We start from the raw sequence: 19,593 nt of genomic DNA, 5'->3' as shown, positions 1-19,593 counted from the left end.
AATGCTGTGAGGAAAGGTTGAAGGAACTGGGTGTGTTTAGCCTGGAGAAGACAAGACTGAGGGAGGACATAATAGCCCTTTTAAATACCCTAAAAGCTGTCACGTAAAATAGAGTAAGGATTTGTTCTCTGCTGCTCCAGAAGGCAGGACTAGATGTAATGCGCATAAGCTACAGAATAGATTTTTGCTGAGTATTAGGAGAAACTTCTTGATAGTTAGAACAGGTCAAAAATGGAACCAATTACCTAGATGGCCAGTGGGCTGTCGCTTGCTGGAGGTCTTCAGGCAGCCATCTCTTGTGAATGCTCCAGCTCTGGATTTTCTGCATTGAGCAAGGAGTTGGACTCAGTGGCCTACAAGGCACCCTCCAACTCAATGACTCGATGACGCATTGATCACAGAACTGAGCTGACACTTGCGCTTTGGCAGCATTTATGTAGATTTGCTTTTCATCAATCTTTCCACTTTAACCTTTCCTCTAGGCTGATCATTTGACCAGGCGAGGCAAGCCCCTGCCCCACCAGGAATCACTAGACATGGAACTAGCAGAGGAAAAACCCACTAAACGTGCCATCATCACAGTTGAGGAGCTGACTGAAATTGAACGTTTGGAAGACCTAGATACATGCATGGTAAGACACCTTTAGCCCTTGTCTAGATTTCTGTACTCAAAAGATTCTCCAGTTAACTTAAACATCTGCTATTCATTATTCAGCTATGGGGCAGCATAGAAATGTAATAAATAAACAAACAAACAAACAAACAAATAAATAATAATAAAAAAACGGAACTATTAAATATTTGTAGCTTGCCCAATGTTTGTCAATAACAAATATTACAGACAAATGGAAGAATAGCACTTTCTTTCCCTTTTCACTGTATTTTTATCTGTTTATGATATCTTTTATTTCATGCTGTGCTTCCATTACTCATAGATGTGACTGCTATCATATAAGGTTTGATTGCTGGAATACATCAGGCCACGCTGCAGTAGCAAACTACTGCTTGTGACAAACAGAACCTTCTGCCTGGGACATGATTCTATTCATTATGGAACCATTTTGCCCACTATTTTTTGTACGCTGGTTTTAGTTGAGGGCATTTAGGGTTTTTTGGTATGAGGTCCGTAAGAATTATAAAGGGGATGGTAATCTTTTTTTTGTCTCTGGTTCTATGTTTTTGTTCATGCTGCTTTCTTTTGTTCATGATTTTAAATGCATTAAACTTGTGTATGAAAAAATAAATATTACTGAAGGACCCAGGAAGGAATAGAAGTGATTTGTGAACCATAATCTAGTTTCCTATGGAGTTGCTGCTTTAGTAACAAATGGGAATCGTTGCTGAAAGCAAACTTTTAAAAATGTATTGTTGGCTCACTTGCCTCCTGTAAATGTCCATTTAATGCACATTTTCCATAACATGCAGAATTCCTAAGCTATTTACAGCAAAATATTGTTATTAGTGTACGTTCCTTATCAGCTTTCCATCACAGTTCAGAATCAAATAGGTGCAGCATTGGTGATTTGCAGAATGTCAGAAATGCGGTAACATAGAATTCACTGAGTACAGAGCAAGGCAAGACCCCTTCTGAATTCCAGCTACCCTTACGAACAAATGAATATGCCTTCTAATGAGTCATATCGTTGGCCCATCTTGCTGAGTACAGTCTACTCTGTTTGACTCAGGATCTCTCACGTCTTTGGCAGAATTGTTTATCAGCCCTGTCACATCAAATCTTTTTAACTGGGGATGCCAGGTAGTAGGATATTTTCCATACATACATACATACATACATATATATATATATATAGGCTGCCTTTAAGGTTAAATCCTCTCATGCAAACCATGTGTTTGTATTCTTGAGCAGCGCCCACCTCCCCTTAGAATTTTTTAATAAATATCTCAGCCACCACAAGAGGTTATAAGGTACCTTTGGGTCAGAATGACCACTACATCTGAAAAAGATAAACATGGAACATAAAAGATATGAATCAGCTATTCAGTCCAGAAAGCACTGATTGCTTCAGCAATGTGATCAAAAATACTTGTCCAAACTATCAGAATTTTGAGTTCCTTCTTTTGTATCCCCCCCCCTTTTTTTTTTTTGCATCTGGTGAGGTATGGTGTGTCCATGAAAGCTTATGCCATAATCATTTTTTTTAATCTTTAAGGTGCCATGGGAATCTTTGTTGTTTTTGCTGTAATAGATTAACACAGCTATTCTTTCGGCAATTGTTCTTTTGTATGTCCAATTGTAAACAAACAGCATTTACAACTGTCTGTATTGACTGAAACTGGTTTGAAAAAGGAGTAACATAATATTATTAATTAAAACCTTTCTACTAGTAGCTAATGTGTAAATTTTGGGCTAGGTATTATCATATCACATGTATCTCGAAGAAACACTAGTTGATGGTGATCAGCGGGGAGTGATCTGGAAGTCGGGGGTATATCCACCACCCCCTTGTCATGGTCAGATCACTATCTGGTGACGTTGGACTTCTCGGTTCCACAACCCCTCCGCAGGGGTGGAGGACCCATTAAAATGGTCCGCCCTAGGCGTCTTATGGATCCAAATGGATTCCTGAACACGCTTGGGGATTCTCTGGGGCATGCCAATGGCCACTCGGTCGAGACCCTGGTGGGTGGCTGGAATGCCACAATCACTGGGGCATTAGATCGGGTGGCTCCGAAACGCCCTCTCCCCCTGAACAGGGCTCGGACTGCACCATGGTTCAATCCGCGGTTATGAGCTCTGAAACAGGAGGTGAGACAGTTAGAGCGCCAGTGGCGGAAGTCTCGCTCCAAAGACGATCAGACACGGGCTAGAGCTGTATCTTCAGCCTATCACGTGGCGGTGAAGGCAGCAAAAAAGGAATATTATGCTGCCTCCATCGCGTCTGCAGAGTGCTGTCCCAGGAGGCTGTTCCAAGTGGTCCGGAGCCTGGTCGGTCCTGTGGCTCCGGAACCACTGGAGCATTCTAAGGCCTCCTGTGAGGCTTTGGCAAGGCACTTTGCAGATAAAATTGATCAGATTAGGTGTGTTACTCTGCACGCTGTGGATAGTTAGTGAGCAAGAGGCGGCCTGTGGCAAACCGGTTTTGTGGGATCGGTTCCAGCTTCTTCCTCCTGATGAAATGGACAAGGTGCTTTCATCTGTAAGGCCGACCACCTGCTTACTTGATCCTTGCCCATCTTGGCTCACTATGAGCTGCAGAGAGAGACTGGGTGAGGGGATCAAGGCGGTGGTGAACGCCTCCCTTGAGGAGGGAGTGATGCCATCAGCCCTCAAGGAGGCAGTGATAAGACCGCTCTTAAAGAAGCCCTCCTTGGATCCTCAAGTTCTGAACAACTTTCGCCCAGTCTCAAATCTGCCATTTTTGGGCAAGGTGATTGAGCAGGTGGTGGCGGTGCAGTTGAAGGCACACTTGGAAGAAACTGATTATCTAGACCCATTTCAGTCGGGCTTCAGGCCTGGGCATGGGACAGAAACGGACTTGGTCGCCTTGGTGGATGATATGAGGAGGGCTCTGGATTGGGGTGAATGCTCCTTCTTTGTTCTCCTCGACCTCTCAGCGGCTTTTGATACCATTGACCATGGTATCCTCCTGGACCGCCTGGAGGGGTTGGACATTGGACACACTGTATTGCAGTGGTTCCAGTCCTTCCTCTCCGGCAGGTACCAGAGGGTAGCACTGGGAGAGGAGGTTTCGGACCCGTGGCCACTTACTTGTGGGGTGCCACAGGGTTCCATCCTCTCCCCGATGCTATTTAACATCTATGTGAAGCCGCTGGGGGCTATCATCAGGAGGTTTGGGGTGCAGTGTCATCAATATGCAGAGGACACGCAGCTCTACCTCTCATTCAAATCTTCACCAAGGTTGGCCGTAGAATCCCTGTCCAAATGTCTGGAGACGGTGAGTGGCTGGATGGGGAGGAATAAGCTGAAGCTGAACCCTGACAAGACTGAGGTACTTCTGGTGGGAGACAAGAGGAGGTTGGGGGATGTTGACCTGGTGTTGAATGGGGTACGGCTACCCTTGAAAGACCAGGTCCGCAGCCTGGGGGTCATTTTGGACTCCCAGCTGTCCATGGAGGCTCAGGTGTCAGCTGTGAGCCGGACAGCGCTGTATCAACTCCATCTGATACGGCGGCTGCGCCCTTTCCTTCCCAACCATCTGCTCCCATCGGTAGTACATGCCCTGGTCTCCTCTCGTTTAGACTACTGTAATGCGCTCTACATGGGGTTACTCTTGAAGACGGTTCGGAAGCTGCAGCTGGTACAGAACGCGGCGGCTCGCCTGATTAAAGGCAGCCGCCGGCGAGATCACATCACTCCAGTGCTGAAGGAGTTGCACTGGTTACCAGTTGTTTTCCGGGCCAAATTCAAGGTGTTGGTTTTGACCTTTAAAACCCTTTATGGTTCCAGCCCAGCCTATCTTAAGGAGCGCCTCCAGCAACACCAGACAGGCCGCTTAACAAGATCAGCCTCGGATGGCCTTCTCTCTATCCCATCAGCCAGGACAGCTAGACTGGTGGGGACGAGGGAGAGGGCCTTTTCTGTGGTGGCCCCCACTCTGTGGAACTCCCTCCCTAGGGAACTCCGTCATGCCCCCTCTTTAATGAGCTTCCGTCGTGCATTAAAAACGTGGTTGTTCAGGCAGGCATTAGGGGTGGGTTAGGGTATTTTAAAAAAAAAATTATGGTAGAATTTTATTGTTTTAAATTGTTTTATGGTATGTTGTACATCGCCCAGAGTGACTGGGTGATCAGCCAGATCGGCGATTAATAAATTTAATAATAATAATTAAAAAATGGTAACAGAAGTGGTAGCACTAAAGTGCACGATGTTAGATATTCACTTTTACACCTTTCCACATAAAGAGACTGTGTAAATTTAGATAAAATCACATCAAGCGCTGAAATAAGAGATAATTTGACAGTTCATATGAACAGTCCTGTATTCAAAGGCATTCCCATTCCAATTGCCAGTTCTGGGAAGGTAATGTTTTCAAGCACAAGGGTCTTTCCTTTACAGTATCTGATAGCAAGAAGGGATCTGTAGACTTAATTTTTTTCAGACATATATATTTTTCCTCAGGATTTATTTGTATAATTATCCTTCACTTTCAAATTGTACTGTGAAATATTATGGCCAGTGTACAAGTTTTGGAGATCTGATATTGAGTTGGTCAATGTATGGGGATGGGCATAGTTTTATTTAGTGGGTTCCAGAGAGGGGAATATGTGGTGCTGGAGAAGACTCTTACGAGTCCCCTGGACTGCAAGGAGGTCAAATCAGTCAATCCGAAAGGAAATCAACCCTGAGTGCTCATTGGAAGGACAGATACTGAAGCTGAAGCTCAAATATTTTGGCCACCTAATGCGAAGAAAAAACTCCCTGGAAAAGAACCTGATGCTGGGAAAGACTGAAGGCAAAAGGAGAAGGGGACGGCAGAGGATGAGATGGCTAGATAGCATCACCGATGCAATGAATATGGACTTGAGCACACTCCGGGAGAGAGGGCAGGACAGGAAGGCCTGGCGTGCTATGGTCCATTGGGTCACGAAGAGTCGGACATGACTGAACGACTGAACAACAACAACAAGAGAGGGGAAGCAGGGAGGACTGAAATTATGAATTCGTTTTGACATTCCAAAAGTCAGCTATGGGTTTTTTTCAGATCTTACCACTATGTGTATTTAAAACTTTTTGACATACTTCTAAAATAGCTCAGAGACCAAACTGTTATTATTAATTTCATTTGTTTTGTCTGGACCATGGGCATTGCATCACTGTTGTTTGTACTCATTTTTTCACAGAACGTCTTCCTTTCCCCTTCTACTTTACTTTGAAAGGAACTTCTCTTTCCCTCTCTCTTTCCTTCTCTCAGTTCTATCCATCCCCTCTCCCCTTGATCTCGTAATGTGGTCTGCATCATAATTCTATGAATCTGGTTGTAATCAAATTTGTTGCTGTGATTTGCACTTCAAATCTTAGAGCGCTCAAATTTGCAATAAGATATTTGACCTGCTATCATTAGAACATCCCTGTTTAATATACTGCACTATTCTAAGATCTCTTTGATTAATCTAGCATCAAGCAAGTTTACTTACTGTTTGTCCAGACATTTTATATATTTACTTTTTGTGTGTGTGACCCTCCACATACTCTTCTTAATGTCTTTCATGATTAGTTTGGCCTCAGTTAGGTTTCTTAAGACTGTTCAGGCCAATCCAATTTGCTTGGAGACTTCACACTATATACTAAAAATAGATCATTATCCATTCTATCCTGTCTCAGTGTTTCATGGTTCACTCACTCTGGTTTCATCATTAAATCATAACCTGCTTGGAGAGGGGTGTGTGTGTGTGTGTGTGTGTGTGTGTGTGCGTGCGTGCTTGCGTGCACGTACTTATTTTCTATATGAATATATACCTTCAGATAGCACTAGCCAGAATTAACCTCAAAGCTTGAGGAAAGGAAAATAAAACTCTATAAAATAGGCATAGGAGGGAATTGGCTTTCATTGTCAGAGGGCAGGCAGTATGGTGTTGGCATTAGTGTTGTAGTTTAAGTTATTTTATTTGCCTTATAAAGCTGAAAAGGGTATTTAAGTATTTTTGTTTAGACCTGTAACATTGACTTGCAGCCTAACTTTAATTTTAATTAGTGCTTATAATGCTTCCCTTGCTTTCTGTGCTAGCTAAAACTACAAATACAACACCCAGGCCCTTCAGAGTTATCTAGCTAATGACAACATAGCAGTAGCCTGCATGGTAGTAAACTTTACTTCTTTGACTGGCATGGGAGCAACTGTGGGATCTATTTATTTATTTTTTGTTTGTTACATTTATATCCTGCCTTTCCTGCAAGGAGCCCAAGGCAGCATACATGATCCTCTTCCTCTCCATTTTATCCTCATAACAACCCCATGAGGTAGGTTAGCTGAGAGTCAGTGACTGACCCAAAGCCAGTGAGCTTTGTAGCCAAGAAAGGACTAGAACCCGGATCTCCTGAGTCCCAATCGAATACTCTAGCTACTACACTACACTGGGTCTCGTCTAGTATCAACTATGCTAGTAGGAAGGCATCTAAACAATGTTGAGGTCTCAGTGATTTTCCATGCATCACGTTGCCATAGTCATGCATTTGCCCATAAACAAGTTTTTTAGCTGTTCACTCAAATAATTGCAAAGAAACGTTGTTTTCCACTTCTCTAATTATCCATACTTCTGAGCAACCCAGTCATGTAATCTTCTGTAGTTCTTGCAATACAAGGAGAGACTTGTGCTGCAACAGCTACTTCACCATGTGTGAAGCAAGCATGGCACAGGCTCTCTCCCCATTACAATTAAGGACAAATCCTCTGGCATAAAACTGTGTCTTGTTAGAACCTGTGAGTTAGAATGCAGAGCAAGAGACAAATGGTAACACTCTCTCCTCCCCAAGAGTATGCAAGGTTTCCATGGTACATCAGGATGTTCTTCCTTTACTGAAGCTTCAGCAAATGCATCATTCTACACCCATAACAGCCTGCCTGGACCTTAAGATCAGCCTCAGAGGCTGTGCTCTTTGACCTACTGGTCAGGTCTATTAGGCTGGCAGGTCCTGGAGATTAGGCCTTTTTGGTGTTGGCACCGCACCTATGAAATTCTCCCCATAGAGATGTACATACAGCGCCATTGTATCAGCTTTTAAATGGACTCTGAACACCTTTTTTTCTGGTCTGCCTTGAAGTGCGACATGTTGGGTGTTTTAACTGCTGCTGTTTTTAGATTGGGGATAGAATTGTTATAGTTCTTTAATACTTTATGCTTTTTAAATTTTGAAATCTGTGTCCTGAAAAGGGGGCTAAAATTTCATAAAGCAGCATGGAACTAGCTCTCAACTGTCATGCCATCACTCAGACCACTGAGCATAGCTGTGTGTTGTGTTTGGCTAACTCAACAGAGCATAGAAATGGAGTCCATGGCCAGAATCCAACAGGGTGCTTACATCAATTCCTTTCTAGTCCGCCAATTCCCTTCCACACTCTATAGGTCCCACCAATTCCTTTGCACAAGCAGGACCCACTGCTTACATAAGGGAGATCTAGCGCATCCTAGGGGACAAACATTTGTTTCTGAAAGCAGCCCCATGGTAATTTAGGGCTTCCAGGGCAACTTGAAACAGGCAGAAATGCTTGTTTCTGGAAGGTGGCAGGTCAGCAGAGCTCCCTTATAAGAGCTCTGCTGGCCTGTCTCCTTCCAAAAATGAGAATTTCCACTCATTTTGGGTTTCCCCAGAAGCCCTAAATCGCCATGGGGCCTCTTGTGCAAGGGAATTGGCGGGGTGTAAGAGAATCAGCAGGAGTGTAAGCGCCCTGTTTGATTCTGCCCCATTTGACTTTATTTTTAGTCTAGATGTCAGAGATATAAACAAACAAAACATATATTTTTTTCAGAACCACTTTGTCTTAGGTGATGCACACGTGTGCACACACACACACACACACACACGTATATATAGCGAACCACAAGCTAAGCGTATGTGTATAGCATTTCATGGAATAAAATTGTTCAGGATAAAGTATCCTTAATTAATTTAGAAAATTACAGGAGTGTGAAGTTCCTTGGTCCTCTCTATTCGCAATCACACCCTCCAAGGCACCAGGCTTGAGGCTCACTACTTTATTAGTTAGCTACCAGGTTCCTTACAAATGCAAATCCTCGGGGACTCTCAGGCTACAAAGAAAAGCAGCTACTCTACACAATTACAAATATCAATAGAGGAGCCAAGTTGGAATCAGAGACGTTGCTGGCAGTTTGAACAAGAACTTGCCAGCCAGAATAACTTGGGGGGGGGAATGCCCCTCCCTTACAGTTGTGCCACCACGCATAGCCAACCGGGTGGAATGTCTGAGCTCCGCCTCTAACTTTTCCCGCTTCGCTCTGCCCCGGACTCTAGCATCCTTCAGGTCATACCCCACACTCTCCTCCTCCGAGACCTGGGTTCTCATGGGGGTGGAAAGGGGGGGGCCCTTCAGGTCGAGCCATCTGTGAGCCAAGTTCCTTAGAATAATGCCTATCCATATCTGAGCTCTCTAGGGAGGAAACCTCCCCCAGTTCTGGCTGTTTCCATTCTGAGTCTGAGCTGCTAACTATCTCCACATGCTCAGAATCATTCCTGACAAGGAGTGATTAAAAGTAATCTGCAGATGCATTTCTTTTAATTCTGCAGACATTTGCTTTTCACCTTCCTGCCCCCTTCTTGTATGCTCTGTTAGACTGCTCTTTTAAAATAAAAGTGCATGTATATGAATGAAATTGCAAAGTGTGATTTGGTGAAAACACAAGTCCCTGTATCACATGTGCATTCACAAATTATGGAGAACATGCCTTTTCCTGCTATGGCAACTAAGGCCACAATTCCATGAACTTCTATGTTAACTTCTGCGTAACATGCATAGATTTGGGCCATTAGTCACTTTGTTTGTTTTTATGTTACTTTGTTAATGGCATTTGAGCACCAAACACGTGTGTGTGTCTTAAGCGTTTACCTATCCCTGCTGTTGGAAATTGGACCTGGAACGTGATGCACATGATGTAAGACTGAGCTATGGTTCATACCGCTGCTGCTGCTACTACTTCTACTAAATAAGAAGAAGAAGAAGAAGAAGTTCAGTTGAAGGATCTACCACCCCTCAATCAACTGGGTCAGAAACTTACATTATTTCAATAAAAATCAAGATTCTCAAGTTTTTTGGACATGCTATTAGATTCTACAGTAGAAGTCTTCATATTCCCTTGCCCCTGTTTGGTCACCAGGACAATTATATAACTGCACACTTCAAAGAATTGTAGCTGAGTGTAAATGAAACTACAGAGAAAGATGCACGCCTATATGCATCTGTTATAAAGCTGTTGCCATTTTTCCTTAATGTAAGAGGTTTGTATCTCACTTTTGCATATCTCTGCTTCAGTACTTCTGCTTCAGTATTTTTTATTTGCCAAATTTCAGCGCTGCTTCCCCATCTCTCCTCTCTCTTGAAACTGCTCTTGCTTTATCTTCTGCCCATTCATATTCTTTTATCTTTCTCTTTTGGCTGCATGGAGACTCTCTGCTGTACAAGTGTAAGTATTTTTTTTAAAGCTTTGCTGTTCTTGCCGATTTTGTTTTTCTTGCTCCATTTGCTTCTGTAAAGCCTTACTAATCTCCTGGGAGAATGTAGTATCATCAGTGTGCAGTTACTGAAAGAAATAGGCAACAATTTCAAAGCAAAGTTGGATTTTATGGGACGTTTTAGCTAGCATAACGTGTGGTGAATTTAAAACATCCCTCAGAAGACATGAGAGCAAAACCAAGCAGAATAGTCACATAACGCTAGTTAATGCCTTAGTTAATTTGTTGATTCAGTTTTGCATTAATGCTAAGTGCAATTTATTGAAGTGAAAGCTTCAAAGAAGCAGAAGGTAGGTGTTTTCTGTCATAGACATGTAAGGTGACATATTTTCTGTTACACTGAATTGTCTCTGCTTGGCAAATGCCAATCAAATATGCTATATTTGCAACTTTGGAGGGGAAAAGGAGGAGAGAAAAAGAGACTGAATCTGATCTGAATGAAAATGTATTCAGCAGGTTTGTGTGGCTGGAACAGAACTCAAGTGGCAATAGAAACAGGGAAAGTACTGTATTTAACCTCTTCTGGAGTAATTTCAGCTCAAATTGTGCTAAGCAGCGGCATGTAAAATATTTCCTAAAACCAAGATTGATGCTCTATATGTTTCAAAATGTGATTTCTTCTTCCAGTTATAAAAGGATATAACAGAGAAATCCCTAGTTTTTCCCCTTGGGCCGTGGGAGAATCAGTAGGCAAGATGTCTTAGATGCTCGCTTTCTCTGGCAGTTCTATGCTTCCATTTTTGACAGTTTGCCAGCCGGGCTTTAATTTAAGGAGGATCAACAAATACAAGTGCTGCAGAAGGCTTGAATTATTTGCAGTGGGATATAACAGGTGATACTCCCATGTTAAAAAAAATCATCATCATCATAATCTCACTTTAGGAATCTGGTGTAGCATGCACAATAATTTTACTTGAGAGTTGGATTGTAACTTGTCACGTGGAAGGATTTGCTTTGTCTCCCTTAGACTATGGATGGACTAATCAGTCTGTTTCCAGTACCAGTCAGTTTCACAATATGCTCATTCATAAATCCATTCCATCCTGTTTCCACATCAGTCTGTGTTGTTGTTTTTAAAGTACTAAAATTAACATTATTTTAATATATATATTTTTACAAATTATGCATTTTTGTACACAGTTTATCCTAAACACCTGTTTTAATTAGCATTTTAATATATTTTGGTACTTTTTTGAGCTAGAACTGTATTGCAACATTCTGACAAGTATGAAACTGAAGGATAGCTGCTGAAATACATGTATTAGTCCAGGAAGAGCAAATCATGACAGTTCACTTAAAAATGTGGACCGAACTAAATCCTTGAGCATCCCTACCTTGGACTTGCATTACAGGACCTTCCCTTTACGATTTGTTTTGCATCACTTGCAACAAATTTGCTTTTTGTGCTCTTACATTTCCCATGCCCCTGTATCTCGTATGCATTTTCTTAATGCACTGGATTATGGACAAGTAAGGGTCACTTCACACATGCAAATATTTTATCTATTCAGGTGTATGGGGTTAAAACCAATATACCAGGGCTATGCAACTGGTGGCCCTTCAAGGCCTTTACTGCAGCCCGCCAAGGATGCCTGGACCCTTCCTACCAAATTCCTCACTGCCTATACTCTTCACTCCCTCCTCCAGAAATTCTCATATAGATTGCTCTTTCTTCTCTGTATCAGAATTGCTCGTGTGTGTGTGTGTGCGCGCGCGTCTGTGTATCTATGTGTGCACATGTTCATGCAGCCCCCAACCCCCAAGCCAGTATCACATGTGGCCTTTGGGGCCAAAATGGTTGTGCGCCCCATTATATACAGTGCCATGTGTGAAAAGCATACATATCTGTTTTAACACTGGTATTCTTGTTGGAACATTTGTTATTTAGAGTGCACTCCCAGAGGTGTATTCGCCTAAATAGGCACATGTATTATTATCGTGTCCTACGTTGTGTTTTATGTGATACTCAGCTATTGGGCAGTATAGAAATGAAATTAATAATAATAATAGAGTGGGGGTAGGCAACCTTTTTGGGATCATGGGCACATTTCACGTGTTGAAAAATGTTCCCATGGGCACCAGCCACCATGCTTGCTTCCTCCCCCAGCCCTGTCGCCACTGTGCTCACCTCCTGCTTTCACATTAGGACTGCTGAGGTGAGTGTGGCAGTGGGGAGGACATAGATGGCAGGTGAGGAAGAAGAGACGATCCTGAGGGAGTCTTTTCAATGAATTTGGAGATCCTGGCAGGTTATTCTGTGCCCACAGTCGCCATGTTGCCAACCCTTGCACTAGAGTAAGGGAAATGTCATCTGTAAGGCAGCCGTAATTGGATTGCCTTTTAGGATGAATGAATGCAATTTGCAGATCTATCATATGTCTAGATCAGTGCTTGTGTTTGAAAATTGTTCAAATTCAGTTGAATGATCAGAACCTTTAAAAGAATGCCTTAACATACTGATTAAACATGGCTTTATAATGAAACTATACAGTGTAAAAGCACAAAAAATGCTAATCGCTTTATAACCATCTTCACCCACAAACATCAAGGTTGTCATATTTATTTTATTTATTTATTATTATTTTTAGGCTGCCTTGAAGAGTAAAACCCTCTCAAGTGGTGTACAAAATGAAAACCATACAAAAATATACAAATAAGCAGTAAAGTTACAATAAAATACTATAAAAACCATAAAAAAACACATGTTACCAATAAAACCTGCAGCCCACAGATTATGAGAAAGCCAGAGAAAACAGTTGCATCTTCAGAGCCTTCCTGAAGACCTACAAAGAAGGGGCTCAAGGAAGCCCTGATGGAAGCTGCTTCTAGAGATGCGGGGCCACCACTGAAAAGGCCCTCTCCCTTGTACTCATCAGCCTAACTGCTCTTGTTGGCAGGCAAGTGAGAAGGGCCACTGTTGATGACCTCAAAATGTGGGCAGGTTGGTGTGGGAGAAGGTAAACACAAGATTACTTTCCACTAATTTTATTTGACTGCAAAATGAGGGGCTATGGTTAATGAAATAAGGTAGATCCATGAATTAAGCTGTCATAAAAACACGTTGGTACCTATACTGCTCCAGTCTCTCAAAAAACATAGAATGGGATTTAGCACATATTCTCTCCCAGAGCCAGGAGAGCATTCTTAATCCTTTGGGATTGCCCCTTCCATCTGGACAGGAGGCATGCAGAGTTCTCCATTGAGCAAGTGCTCCTGATGTCCTAGTGACCAGGAAGCATAGCTATATTTGAGCTCACTATTGCTACTTTAGAACTATCTGCATGTGAGAGCATGTCATGGCCCTACAGGACTGAGGGACAGAGAGCTTTTGACTTGCACATGCACATAGCCCAGGTATCTTACCACTTTCCACCATTCCATGCTGGTGAGAGATGGGATTGGGCAGGACCGCAGCCCAGCACACCCAGTGTAACTTCCAGGCAAGACTTATTTCTCCCTCTGCCCCTTCCCAACCATTCCTTTTCCTTTTAGGATAGAAGCAAATGGAATTATTCCAACTTGTGGCAGCAGCTAGATTAACAGGAAAGCAGTTGCACAGCATGTCATGTCATTGCAGTCATAAATTGGGTTAGTGTTCCAGTTTCCACTCCATGAATTACGCCTTTTCCTCAAGACCAGGCCAGCAGGAATGGGAATCCTTTTTCCTTCACCCAAACAGAAGCAATTGTCGACACCAGTGTAGGGAAAATGAGCAAAACTGTGTATCCTCCCATTCAGCCCCAATTTTCAAATGTAAAGAATGCAGGAGATTGGATTCTGCTCCCATATCAAACAAGCTCATTCAGCCCACTGATCCCAAGTCAGACTCCCCAGAGATAGAAGTGGACAAGGAACTAGGTGCTGAAGACCACAAGGAAACCTCCCCACCCCTGCCATTACTCAAGAAAGAGTGAACAACTGGAATGGGAGAATGGTATGGTGATCAAATTAACACCAAAGATTACCCAAGATCACCGCCATACAAAGGCTGGCAATTAAATGGGAAGCTTTCAGATGTATCAGAAAACTTAAGCAAAGGTGGACTCTCCACAACTGCCCCATGGGACCTCTTTGTGGAGTTGGGCCATACAGACCTGTGGGGACCGCTCAGCAGCCACACTAGGTTGCTATGTTTGCTGCCTTGGACTACGCTTGCTCCTTGGTTTACCCAACAGGCAGACTGAATCAATTTGCATCCAATTCTCAGGTTGTCATTAACACCCCAGGGTCAATGCTTTGGAAATTGTGAAAGCAATGACAGTTGTGACCTCTTCCTATCCAGGTGTGTGTGTGTATATGAGAGAGAGAGAGAGAGAGGCTTCCATTCTTACTCCCCTCTCAAGTTCCATATTGCAGGCATAAGCCTTGCTGTTCCTTTTAATGTCCATCGTTTCCAGCAGGAATTCAAGGAGGGTACGCAGGAGTTGGGTCTTCCTATTAGTTTACAAAAGAGGAGTAGAAGGTACCAGGAAAATAACTTACAAGGGTATGGATAAGATCAACTAGGCATGGATCAACTTTTGCATGGCAGGAAAGTGATGCCAGAGAAACTGCTCTAGAGCAAAGAAAAGGATTGTGATGGGGAAATGATGGCTCATTTGGCAGCTTCCTAATTGTTGCACTATGGGGCGTGCACCTTCGATTCCAATTAACTGGTTGAAATCATTTCATTTCTTTAACTTGCACTTTTTGGTCCAAGAGCTGGTTACCTAGGCAGCTGATAGATATTAGACTCGACAAGCTTATAGAAGAACTATCCTCCCCCCTTGAAATCTAAAAATTCTAATTAGCAGCCATAAATATTTTAACAGAAAGTTAAATGCAGAAAAATACTTGTACCTGCCATCCATCATTTATACTCCTGCAGAAGAAAGCTTCAGGGTTATTTAAAAAATATCAGACTTCCTTTCTGAGATCCAGTTCCTTAGAGTAGAACTTCTCATTTTATGATAAGCATGGGGCTGCTGGTGAAAATGGCATCCCCTTGTTGAGTTGCCTTCTCTCTCTTTAATTCAAAACAATTTGTGGCTCTCCAGGTGTTGTTGAACTGCAATGCCCCTTAGCCCTAGCCAGCATATCTAATGGTGAGGCATGATGGGAGGTGCAGTTCACATAATCTGGAGGCCACAAGTTGCTTTAATGATTAGTCAAACTTACCGCACAATTGCGCTAATTTCACATGCCAGCAAGGTGATGCTCAAAATCCTACAAGCTAGGCTTCAGCAGTATGCGAACCGAGAACTACCGGAAGTACAAGCTGGGTTTTGGAGAGGCAGAGGAACTAGAGATCAAATCGCCAACATTCGCTGCATCATGGAGAAAGCAAGAGAATTCCAGAAAAATGTCTATTTCTGCTTCATTGACTACGCTAAAGCCTTTGATTGTGTGGATCACAACAAAATGTGGCAAATTCTTAAAGTGATGGGAGTACCAGACCACCTTACCTGTCTCCTGAGAAACCTGTACGAGGGTCAAGAAGCAACAGTAAGAACCAGACATGGAACAACCGAGTGGTTCAAAATTGGGAAAGGAGTACGACAAGGCTGCATATTGTCGCCCTGCTTATTTAACTTATATGCAGAGTACATCATGAGAAACGCCGGGCTGGATGAATCACAGGTCGGAATTAAGATTGCTGGGAGAATTATCAACAACCTCCAGTATGCAGACGATACCATCCTAATGGCAGAAAGCGAAGAGGATCTCAAGAGCCTCTTGTTGAGGGTGAAAGAGGAGAGTGCAAAAGCTGGTTTGAAACTCAACATTAAAAAAACGAAGATCATGGCATCTGGCCCCATCACTTTCTGGCATATAGAAAGGGAAGAAATGGAAGCAGTGACAGATTTTACTTTCTTGGGCTCCAAGATCACGGCAGACGGTGACTGTAGCCATGAAATTAAAAGACGCTTGCTCCTGGGGAGGAAAGCTATGGCAAACCTAGACAACATAGTAAGAAGCAGAGACGTCACCTTGCCGACAAAGGTCCGTCTAATCAAAGCTATGGTTTTCCCAGTAGTAATGTATGGCTGTGAGAGCTGGACTATAGAAGGCTGAGCGCCAAAGAATCGATGCTTTCGAACTTTGGTGCTGGAGAAGACTCTTACGAGTCCCCTGGACTGCAAGGAAGTCCAATCAGTCCATCCTAAAGGAAATCAAGCCTGACTGCTCATCGGAAGGACAGATACTGAAGCTGAAGCTCAAATATTTTGGCCACCTAATGCGAAGAGAAAACTCTCTGGAAAAGACCCTGATGCTGGGAAAGACTGAAGGCAAAAGGAGAAGGGGACGACAGAGGATGAGATGGTTAGATAGCATCACCGATGCTATGAATATGAACTTGAGCACGCTCCGGGAGAGAGCGCAGGACAGGAAGGCCTGGCGTGCTATGGTCCATGGGGTCATGAAGAGTCGGACACGACTGAACGACTGAACAACAACAACAACAAAACTTACCTAAATTCTGATATCATCATGCTGTGCATTTCTCTACCCTTACTTCATGTCAGTGGTGGCTACTGGCAAGGATGGAGAAACAATTTGGTAATGTCAGGACTCTAGTATATTTTATTGTGCATTATGGAGGGGGGAAACTCAGTGTGGGTGGCCACATCTACCTTGAAACAGTTCCTCTTTTATAAAGCCTACTAAAAATCCTCAAAAAGTGTGTGTGTGTGTGTGTGTGTGTGTAAAACTGCTCTTGTAATATACAATGCTGCCTGCTTTTATTTTTGTAGAGCTGCTATGATGATACTCACAAAAATGTTTAGAGTGTAACTTAATGTTTATGACTTCTGTCACAGAAATAGCATGCATTATTTTCAAACTGGTGCTTCAGTGTTTGCCACAGTAGTATGGCGCATTTAATTATGTTCCATGAAGTTCTTCCTGTTACTGTCATTTATAATGAGATCACTGTCTTTACTAGTAAATGATACAGTACTGTTGTGTTTTCTATAATGTTGTCTGTATACAGCTAAACAGTAGCTGGCCTGCCTTCCTATGCAAGGAAGATGGGATTGGGGGGCGGGGGAGAAGTTGGCATCATTGTCAACGTGAACCATGGCATCAATAAACCATTTAAAAAGCAAGGTGGTCAGCAGACATTGCTGACCTTCCTAGTCAAAATGTATGAAGTGCACCCAAGATGGATTGGTGTTCTACTTCAGCCTGTATCTTCTAAAACTGACAACTATTTGTTTATAGTTCATTTCTGTCAGTGGAGTCAAAGGCTGTATCTTAAAATCAGTAAATGCTCAACGCAGTCTTCCATTCTTCAAATATGTTTTGGCAGAACTTAATCAGAAACCAAAGAGTCTGTAGCATTTTTCTGAAGTGAAGTGCAATTTATTCAATAGCTATTATATTGGTTTCTTCTATCTAGGTCTCATATTTAATTAAAACAGATATTGTACGAGACTGGGGTCTCTAAACTGGTGCCCAGGGCACCAGTGTGCCCACAGACACCTCTCTTTGTGCCCACCAGTCACCAGTCTCTTTGTGCCCACCAGTCACCAGTCTCTTTGTGCCCACTAGTGTGCCCACAGACACTTCTCTTTGTGCCCACCAGTCTTCCTGCCCCTCCTGATTTTTATTTTACTTAAGGTTTTTTTTTTAATTATGCTTTAAAAAAAAACCTGGGAATCTGGTATGCTGCAATGTGAAGTGTTGCCCTTCAGCACCATCTTCTTTGGGTTGAAAATAATGATTTTGTGTTTTGGAGCTCAGACCCCACCTCTGCCTTGTATTAAGTTCTTGGGTAAGTTACTGTTCTTTTAGTCTCACCAGTTTGCCTTCTGAGAAATGAGTGTTTTGTGACTGGTCATGCCCACCATGGCAGCCATTTTATGACTGGGCAAGCTGCCCCGTGGCAGCCATTTTGTAAGAGCGCCCATGATAGTCTTTCAAAATTCCAGATGCCTATTGACCCAAAGAGGTCGGAGACCCTTGGTATAAGGCAAACCTTAATAAACTGGTTGGCATTAGGAGTATGAATCTTCTCATCCATTTTGGGTTTCTGTTCCTTTAGTATCCTTCTAATGGTGCTGACAGTTCAAGCTTTAGCTAGAATTGAGGCCCACCAGTTTGGTGCTGCATGAAAAAATGTATGCAAGGTCATTGCCTGGGGCTACTTGGTTCTTTTAATCTGGTGTGAAGGGACCAGCTAGAGGCCAGATTGGCATATATCGGAAGAGACTCCCCATTCAGAGTTTACCATGGTCTGAAATTCATAACAAGATGAAATACAGAGATTTAATAAATAAATAATTAAATAAATAAGTGTGTGTAGACTTTTTGTTTTATTTTTCTTCTTTATTAATCTTTATGTTTGAGCTTTGTTTTACAGTTGTGAAGACTTTCCTATTTTCAGATAAATGACAGGTACTCATGGCATTGCATGATTCCAAAAGTTGGAGCTTTAAGCAAACCGGTATGCTGTAAATTACTAGACAGTTATAGCTGTAAAGTCTTAAATCTTCATATGTAACTCATAGGTGGTACTGTAGGTGGGGGATGGGGATAGAGAAGATGATGACAAGAGTAAACTTTGGTTGAATACAAGATAGACATCATTGGGTTTATTTTATTTATTGTAGCATTTTTAAGTTAACAGTTGTCTAGCGTACAAAGTTTCAGGTTCAACATTAACATTACCACCTGACTTCAATAACTTCTCAAGAATGTCACTTTGCACAGTTTGTAGTACGGAATTTATCTGTTCTCTGTATTCCCCCTTTATGTCACTTCAAACCACATTTAAAGAAATAAAAATAAACATCATGATGTTGCAAACTCACTTTGAATTCTGAACATCAAGCTTGGGTCCTTTCCAACACAGCAATCTCTATAAATATTTCTGAAGAGTTAGCTTAATTAATAATACACTTGATTTGTGATCCAGAATGAAATGTAGGTTGCTCCATCTTTCACAGCTGTGTTGACTCTGTAGTATAAAGATTAATATACTCTAGTCTTATTCAGAGTTAATGGCTAAAAAGGCACAGTTAACTTCCTTATCTCCACTTAAGATGTGGGAAGAAGCCATTGAAATTTTGCTTCCTTTTTGAACTGTAGATGACTCCTAAATCTAAAAGGAAGAGTATCCACAGTAGAATGCTAAGGCCTGTATCCAGAGCTTTTGGTAAGTATGATTCTTTTGTGGTGGTTCTGTTTATCCATAATGTATTAAGCTACTTCCTTAAGTTTTGATTTATAGGAAATAAGCTCCTCTGGTTAAAATTCCTGGTGCACTACTATGGCACAGATTCAGTAGGTAGATTTTTTTGAAATACAGTCTCTTGAAGGAGTGTCATGGTAAGTCAGAAGGGTTTGTGTTGGTTATGTTTTGTTTCCAATGCTAGGATACCAGATGTTTTGGACTACAACTGTCATAGCCCCTGACCATTCCCATGCTAGCTGAGATATTTATT

The 19,593-nt window shown here is 42.4% G+C and overlaps 1 protein-coding gene across 2 annotated transcripts in view; it reads left to right on the top strand.

Annotated features, from left to right (window-relative positions):
* The window catches only part of CARMIL1 (capping protein regulator and myosin 1 linker 1), a 239,530-nt gene that overhangs the window by 198,724 nt on the left and 21,213 nt on the right, over positions 1-19,593 (top strand). For both annotated transcript variants that reach the window (XM_084850112.1, XM_084850111.1), the window contains exons 29-30: positions 483-632; positions 19,238-19,304. In XM_084850112.1, the coding sequence (XP_084706238.1) occupies positions 483-632; positions 19,238-19,304 (217 nt within the window). The remainder of the gene's footprint in view (positions 1-482; positions 633-19,237; positions 19,305-19,593) is intronic.

The sequence above is a fragment of the Heloderma suspectum genome, chromosome 4 (assembly GCF_057233095.1).
Source record: "Heloderma suspectum isolate Gila_16-S chromosome 4, 16-S_ref, whole genome shotgun sequence".
Classification (NCBI taxonomy): Eukaryota; Metazoa; Chordata; class Lepidosauria; order Squamata; family Helodermatidae; genus Heloderma; species Heloderma suspectum.
The sequence above is the reverse complement of the archived record's forward strand: the minus strand, read 5'-3'. Positions and strand labels throughout refer to the sequence as shown.